General features: G+C 42.1%; 1 protein-coding gene across 2 annotated transcripts; it reads right to left on the bottom strand.

The window, feature by feature from the left end:
• Nucleotides 1-383: 383 nt before the first annotated feature.
• Nucleotides 384-7865, bottom strand: LOC147232914 (uncharacterized). 2 transcript variants are annotated; one of them, XM_086150073.1, is made up of 5 exons: nt 7012-7865; nt 5266-5433; nt 4141-4319; nt 3712-3952; nt 384-1047 (listed from the first exon to the last, which is right to left on the bottom strand). In XM_086150073.1, exons 1-5 carry the CDS (start codon nt 7576-7578, stop codon nt 604-606), a joined length of 1599 nt encoding a protein of 532 aa, XP_086006199.1. In that variant the 5' UTR covers nt 7579-7865; the 3' UTR covers nt 384-603. The 2 variants fall into 2 exon arrangements, with proteins under 2 accessions (XP_086006199.1, XP_086006200.1); XM_086150074.1 differs by having other exon boundaries at nt 5368-5433.
• Nucleotides 7866-8305: the final 440 nt, after the last annotated feature.

The raw sequence follows: 8305 nt of genomic DNA, 5'->3' as shown, positions 1-8305 counted from the left end.
GTCCAGCTTAAATAGCTGGTTCTTAAACATCTATGTCTATATACTCTATACTTTATAGCAACAAATTTTTTAATTCGGGGGGGATGGTCAGGAAAACATCTTTATACAAAGTTCTACTTTGAGAAAGAATCAATATCAAGTAATCTCTTGCTTTGGATTTGAATTATATTCTAATTTTATGGTTATTTTTATCATTTAGATAAAAAAAGGTTTCTTAAACTGTCTCAGAAAAGGATACAGAACTCAATATTGTTGTGAACTCAACATCGCCAATTTCTTATTACTAATTTAATTTGGTTTATAATGAGGTCATAATATGGTTATTTTCAAGGAGAAGCAGAAGAAACATTCAAGAATACCAATGATACAAATGAATCATGTAATCAGGTGGATATTTTTTTTTTATTGTTTTTCATTGAACATTTTTTTTTAGGTTTATTTCAGGATTGCAATTTTTTCTTTTTTTCTTTTCATAAAAAATAAAATGTTGAAAATAGAAGTAAAGCTCTAACAGTTTCGCTGGGAGGTGTTTCACCTCCTCCAGTTACCAGAATGCCTTTTACAACCTCAGAGGCGTCCAGGTTGGAACAGCTGCTCTCAGTCTCAAGGAGCTGACAGGTCAGATCGGCCGACTTCCGAGTGTCCTTTCAACAGGTCGAGCCTCACCACCACCACCCGCCGCTTCTTCTCCTCTGGCCCTTCATCGTCCTCCTCCAACTCTTCCTCCTGCTCCTTAGCCTTGCGTTTCCCTCGCTCCCTCTTCTTCTCTTCCTTCCGCTGCTTTTTTGCCGCCTTCCTCCTCCTCTTCTTCTCCAGCTCCGCTTTCTCCTCTGCGACTCGATCCTCCTCCTCGTCGTCCTCCTCTTGCGTTTCTTCCTCCTCGTCCTCTTCTACATCCTCATCGTCCTCGTCATCGTTCTCCGCCACCTCCTCCTCCTCCTCATCTTCATCGTCTTCTTCCTCGTCATCTCCCTCCATGTCCATCATGTCTTCACCTTTACTGTGCTCTGGTTTTATCTTTATCCCTTGCTGTCCGTTCTCTGTGGACTGGGGAATGACAAAGGAGAATGTCAGGTGATCTGGCGTCCCCGCATGGCCTAAACTGTCATTACTCATCATAAAACTTAGAATAATGAACACAGTTTGACAAATTTCAGTGACAGTCTGGTTATAGCAAAAATCTTGTAATCCACAAAAAAAAGGTCCACTTATACCAGATATCATCGGTCATTACAAGTTAGATAGTCAGTGCAACTCCTGGATTTCAGTGTAATTTGTGCAAGGATTCTAGATACAAAAATATAATTTTAACAACTATAAACAGACAAACACACCCTATAGACACTATATGAAAAGAAGATATACTCACAAATGCAGTTATACATGAATATATATATATAGACACTATATGAAAAGAGGATATACTCACAAATGCAGTTATACATGAATATATACACACACACACACACACACACACATATATATATTTTTTTTTTCCACATATAAACTGAATATCAATTACTGATATCCAAATATTACATATTATCAAACCATGCAAAAGTACACATGCACAAACAGTCAAGCTGGAAATTATTCATACCCCTGGCAGATTATAACCGAAAGTTACTTTTATTCAACGAACAAGTTGAAGGGGGGGGTGAAACAGGCTTCTCCAGAAAGATAATAAAACAATATACAAGAGGCATCTCTCTGGGAAAAATGATTTTTTGACATCAATTTCCATTTGAGTGAAAAAAGGGATCTTATTTTGATCTACAATTTTAGAAAGTGATGGGGAAACAGAATTGAAGGCTATTTCTCTCCGAAATGTTGCACTGGGTTTGGTTTACTTCAACAATCATCTGCTGTAGACAAAAACATAGTTTTCATTTTAGTTTTTATTTTATTAGTTTATTAGTTTTATTACAGTTTTTATTATAAAAACATAGTTTTTATGACCTATTTTATTTATTTAACAAATCTAGGAAGGGCCTCGTTTTTCTGATGCTCTGCTGCTTCCAAAAAGTGCCTAACAACTTGACCATGTGAGCAGACATTATTTGGAGGGACTGGCATTGATAACTTATTGTAGCTATTGTTCATTCATCGAGCCAAAGATTTATGTTTATCATTTAAATCACACTAATAATCCTGGACTCTATTGACATTTTTTTGACCAGAGGTTAAATTGCCAAAATTATCCTTAAATCAGGCCTGCCTGTTGTTATGACTTCACACAACACTTTTGCACTTGGTTTTCACACAACGTTTTCTTAAGGTTTTGTAAAATATTTACTGAAGTGTAATACTGAAGTTTTAACATTGCATCACTTTATACTCTTATTACCTGAATTACAGTGGGGCAAAAAAGTATTTAGTCAGCCACCAATTGTGTAAGTTCTCCAACAAAAAAAAAACAAACTGAGAGAGAGGCCTGTAATTTTCATCATAGGTAAACTTCAACTATGAGACAGAATGTGTAAATACAAAACCAAGAAAATCACATCTGATCACGTCTGATTTTAAGGAATTTATTTGTAAATGGAAAATAAGTATTTGGTCAAGAACAAAAGTTCATCTCAATACTTTGTTATATACCCTTTGCTAGCGATGACAGAGGTCGAATGTTTTCTGTAAGTCTTCAAAAGGTTTTCACACACTGTTGCTGGTATTTTGTCCCATTCCTCCATGCAGATCTCCTCTAGTGCAGTGATGTTTTGGGGCTGTTGCTGTGCAACATGGATTTTCAACTCCCTCCCAAGATTTTCTATGGGGCTAAGATCTGGAGACCGGCTAGGCCACTCCAGGACCTTGAAATGCTCCACATGAAGCCCCTCCTTCGTTGCCCAGACGGTGTGTTTGGTATCATTGTCATGCGGAAAGACCCAGCCACGATTCATCCTCACTGCCCCTGCTGATGGAGGGAGGTTTTCACTCAAATCTCACGCTACATGGTCTCATTCATTCTTTCCTTTACACGGATCAGTCGTCCTGGTCCCTTAGCAGGAAAACACCCCCCAAAGCATGATGTTCCCACCCTCATGCTTCACAGTAGGTATGGTGTTATTTGGATGCAACTCAGCGTTCCTTCTCCTCCAAACACAACAAGTTGAGTTTTCACCAAAAAGTTCTATTTTGGTTTCATCTGACCACAGGACATTCTTCCGGTCCTCTTCTGGATCATCTAGATGCTCTCTAGCAAACTTCAGACGGGCCTGGACATGTACTGGCTTAAGCAGGGGGACGCGTTGGGCACTGCAGGATTTGAGTCCCTGGTGGCGTAGTGTGTTACTGATGGTCGCCTTAAGTCACTTTGATCCCAGCTCTCTGCAGTTCGTTCACTTGGTTCTGGGATTTTTGCTCACTGTTCTTGTGATCATTTTGACCCCACGGGGTTAGATCTTGCGTGGAGCCTCAGATCGAGGGAGATTATCAGTGGTCTTGTGTCTCTTCCATTTTCTACTCATTGCTCCCACAGTTAACTTCTTCAGACCAAGCTGTTTTAATACAATAATTCATTAAAAATCCTACAATGTGATTTCCTCCATTCTTTCCCTCCCATTCGGTCTTTCATAGTTGAAGTGTACCTTGATGAAAATTACAGTCCTCTCTCATCTTTTTAAGTGGGAGAACTTCCACAATTGGTGGCTGACTAAATACTTTTTTGCCCTATAGTATAGACTGGAATTATTTACAAAAAGATGGACTCACAGCGTCCTCGCAACTTTGGAGCCTGTGCAGCCGTAGCCGGACTGTGTCTTTGTTCTGACACAGTCCGAGGGTATTGAGGGTGTCGAGTGCAGAGCTGGAGCAGCCTTGAAGGCGGAGTGCTGCTCCAAGAGCAGCCTGCATGAAGTTGTTCTTCCAGATGTTCCTGGTGAAGAGTGGGACGGACAACGTCAGCATGGTGCGGCGCTCCAGCAGCATCTGAGCCTGTTCCTCTGTCAGCTGGCTGCAAACACACCATCAGAGCAAAGATTTGCAACACATCGCCTTGCATCGCTCGCTCAGTCGTTCACTCGCTTGCTCACTCAAGGATGAAGGGGTTTGCCTTGCTCGGAGTCGTTGCATCGCAAGACCGCTTTCCAGACAAACGCAATCGTTTTCAATTATCACACTGGAGCCAAGACTCGGACTTACTGGCTGCTTTTGACGAGGGCTTTGACAGTGGGGAAGAGCGAGCGGAGGCAGGTGGTTACGAGGGGGGCGTGGTCCTGCGCCCAGCTCAGGCAACCCCCCCACGGGAAGGACGTCAGCGGCTTCTTGCTCGACACTTTCTGATGGAAGGGACTGTCTGCCTGCCGCGACAACACCTTCATCTGCTCCACAGCAACAGACAACCCGGTCACACACACACACACACACACACACAGTTTACGCTGCTGGTCTCGGCTGCCGTAACAGCACTTGGCCAGGATCCAGCGTGAACTGTCCTGAACTGGCTTGCGTATAAATATCTATCTAAAATTAAGTATCTTAGCTTTCCTCTTGTGTTCCTGGGCTGCTCCAAAACACAAAGCCGTTTCTATTCTGATCAGTGTATTGATATATATCACTGTTTGCTTGATTTTGTCCTATCTTTTGATTTTTTTTAATTAATTGAATTTAATTGAGATATGGATTTGTTCTGTCTGCACCCAGATATTATTTTAATGAAATATGCTTTTGTAAAATTGATAGAATTAGCTAAGTAGTAGTAAAGTAAAGTAAAGTAAAAATCATCATATAATGGTCAAGAAATTATTTAAAATTTGGCCCCAATATATCTTCAATCTAAAATCAAATCAAGTATATATCATTAAAATCAACAACCCACAACATTAAAATGTAAAGAAAAGTATAGGCAAATGAAGGATACATTTTTTTTCATATTTATACATTTTAGACATCAGATCACTGACATCATTCTTCTCTTTTGGGGGTTGTGAAAGGCTTATAAATTCAGTGTTGATTGAAAAATACCTCAGCAGATAATTAAGCTGCAATGCATCAGAAAAACAAACTTCTAAATTGTGTTGTATTACTTTTTCAGTTTGCTTCCTGGCTTAATTTCTACAGAGGCATCATCCAAAATGCTGATCAAGTCTCACTGTACTAAGACCCTTTTTCCCTTCCACATCCATCTACCAGCACATATTTAGAAAAGAAAAAGCTTATTCAAAATCCAAGACAACTTTCCCCCCAAAAACCATTAGGTTTCACCCCTTCAGGTAAACAAAGTTACATCTAGACCCTTAAGCACCACAGTTCATCTCTCCTCCTCACCTCCTCCTTCAGCTGTTTGCTCAAAAACTCCATCATGGGCTTCCTGGCACCTTTAGCCGACCACAGCATCTTAAAGGCAGCTTTGTAGCACGACTTGCTCACCAGCAGCGCCGCCTTGCTTTTCTTCCCCATCCTGCCGCCCTTCTTGTTCTTGTCTCTCGAGTCTGACTGCAGTCAACAGAGCAACATAAAAACAGTGTTTTAGCTACAATCCTTCCTCTTTTATCAACATCCTCCTATGAGGAATACATGCCATCATTACAGCAGTCACTTTATTCAGCTTGTCTTTTTGTTATTGTCCTCATTTATAGAGATGCTTGCCTAGTTTCGGCAAACGTAAATGGCAAAAATTCTTATAAAACAATACGGAATTGCAATGGAGCAGAATCTGACACTGAGGTGGTGAACACACAAAAAGATCTAATGTTGTCCTTTCCCCTTTTTTACGATCACAAGTGTTTGTAGTTAGATATAAACGCAAATTACACACAGAAAAAGTTTAGGTAACAAGACAAAAAAGATCTTTCAGGATGTCTTTTGATTATTTCTGCAGAACAATTTAGTCAATTAATCAAGTAATGTCCCAAAAGAAAATTCACTGGTGTCTTTGCAACATCGTGGGAGATTAGTGTGAGTATACAGTACAATAAGTTGACTCAAAAATAGAAAATCACGTCCTAAAATCTATCACAAAAGGATTTAATAAACTCATCTAGGAATGGCCTACGAAAATCTGCAAAAAATGGAAGAAAAGCTAGTGAGATTTTTGGGAACAGTAAAAAGAAATGATCCAGAGAGTAAGATAAAGTTGAGACACTCTACTTAGAAAATGTATATCTGAATGCAAAGTCAGCGCCACTGTCAATTTCATTGGATGTGAAACTGCTTCTAAATGCAGTGTGAATGAAGAACCCAACTAAAAGAGGAACTATAAAGAGGAGACACTCATTTGATAGACATTTCAGGAAACTAATGAGTGGCAGTGAGATTCAGTCAGAGTACGTGGAGCAGGAATGATACAGAGAGAATAAATTGTGACTCTTAGATGGTCCCGGGGGCCTTCAAAGGGGCCACTTTAAGGGATGGGGATTTGGGGGGTTGGACCTGCACGGTTTAAGAATGAGAATAAGAATAACTTTATTTATCCCAAAGGAATTTGTTGTGCCAGAGTTTCAAGTAAAACATAACAATAATAAATAATAGTAGGAAATTGTATAAACAGTAAAAAAAAGGGGGGGGGGAATAAGAAATACAAATAAAACTATCAAGTGTCAAAGTCAAGGTCTGTTTTAAGGTCTTAAGTGCAAAGATTTGAAGATTCCCTGCAGCTGAAGGAAGAGGAATTAAAAACAGTGGCCTTGAGGAAAAGGCAGGATGTAGAACTAGAGGAAGCAGGGGTTAATATGCTGACATTCATTTGGATAGGATCAGGAATGAGTCCATCAGAAGGATGTTTTGAAGAGAAACGCAGAGCTCAAACTGAGACGGTTTGAACATGAACAGATGAGGGGAGTGAATACATTGGTAGAGGGGGAGCTGAGGTTGGAAGATTTATGGATGGGGGGTGAAAGAGGCCATGAAGGTAGTTGGTGTGAGAGAAGAGGATACAGGGAATAGGGTTAGATGGAGGGGGTTGATCTGCTGTGGTGACCCCTGAAGGGAGCAGCAGAAACAAAGGGAAGGGGGTTTTGGGGACTCATCAATAGTTGTCTTCCAGGAAAGAAATGGTGCTTCTGAGGATCGCACCTGTTTCGGTGCCGGGGGTTTGAGCCACAGGGATCTCTTCCCGGTGTTCTTGCGCTTACACTTGGTCCTGATGACCTGCGCGCACGTCTCGCACAGGAAGGACTTGTTGTGCGTCACGGATCCCGGGAAAGCCCAGTGTACGGTCTCCGGTGTGGTGAAGGTGTACACCGCCCTGCGGTTGAAGCTGCGGCCGTGTCGCTCGAACGGAGTCTTGCAGCAGCAGCAGTCCTTATCCTCCGGCCGCTTGAAAGCACGGCGGCCGCGGGGTGCGGGGCGGAAGTCCCCCTGCGTACGGAGCGCCGACGGAGACGTCGCATCGTGTCTATCCGTCTCCTCCTCGTTGACACCGGGGCAATCCACCTCCGCGCCTACGCTTGGATCGGGGAGTTCTACCGACAGAGAGCCGGTGGCCTGCGCCGGTCTGGTGCCATGTGACGCCGTTGTTCCGGTGCAGGGAGGCGGCGGCGCGGCGGAGCTGTTCTGGCTGGCGTGAGCGTAGTCGTGTTCCTTCGACTCGGACTGAGTTTCGTGGTTTCCCAAGCTGATCTTTGTGTCCCCGCTCGCCATAACAAACACAAGGCCTCCAGTCTGCGTCAACTGTTGAAATGCCAAGACACAAACGCAGCGACCATCGTCGTTCACCGAGCGAGCGGCTAACGGTTGAAGCTAAAGTCCGGAACCCGCCAGAATGAAGCCCGGGCGCTTCCGGATGGAAAACTCCAAGAAAAGTAGTCCACGACGTTTTCAGACCGGCTTGCAAAAACCCGAAAACCTGAACAAGACTGCTATAAACGGAGTATAACGGTGGAGCAATGCGACAAACTGAAAACGGCAAAGCGCTCTGACTGACAGGATGAAGCCTCCAGATAAACAACATCTCTTTCCGTTTTTCAGTCAAAGGAGATGCGCCAATAGCGCCCCCGTGTGGACGGAGGCCGGCACTGCACCCATAATAATAACAATAACAAAGCTTTCGCTTGGTCAAAACTCTAAATCTACTTTCTTATTAAATAAACTACCTCCAAATCCTCAGGTCATTCCCGTGAATTTTATCTCCTGTATTACATCAAGGCGTTATTTTGATTAAAAAAAAAAGATCAATGACAACAGATAGATAGCTTTGGCTATTGGTGTTACTGAAAATTTGAACTACCACATTTTTTCTAATCTGTATATCTGAATGTTGTCATATTTATTCTGCAAAGTCTTATTTTCAAGATCATATCCAGAAGACATTCAATGCTTGACGCACCATTTTTGTGGTCCATCATTGCATCAGCGGCAAAATGGTTGA

Source organism: Fistularia commersonii, chromosome 7 (genome assembly GCF_037954325.1).
Source record: "Fistularia commersonii isolate RoL2024-O1a breed Wild chromosome 7, RoL_Fcom_v1.0, whole genome shotgun sequence".
Classification (NCBI taxonomy): Eukaryota; Metazoa; Chordata; class Actinopteri; order Syngnathiformes; family Fistulariidae; genus Fistularia; species Fistularia commersonii.
This window is presented reverse-complemented; position numbering and strand designations above follow the sequence as displayed.

Excerpts from the sequence above, each read along its gene's own strand:
- LOC147232914 (XM_086150073.1), bottom strand. The coding sequence starts at position 7,578 with ATGGCGAGCGGGGACACAAAGATCAGCTTGGGAAACCACGAAACTCAG. Across the intron at positions 5,434-7,011 it reads AACCCCCGGCACCGAAACAG|TCAGACTCGAGAGACAAGAA; the intron begins GTGCGATCCTCA and ends TGTTGACTGCAG. Across the intron at positions 4,320-5,265 it reads GCAAACAGCTGAAGGAGGAG|ATGAAGGTGTTGTCGCGGCA; the intron begins GTGAGGAGGAGA and ends GCTGTGGAGCAG.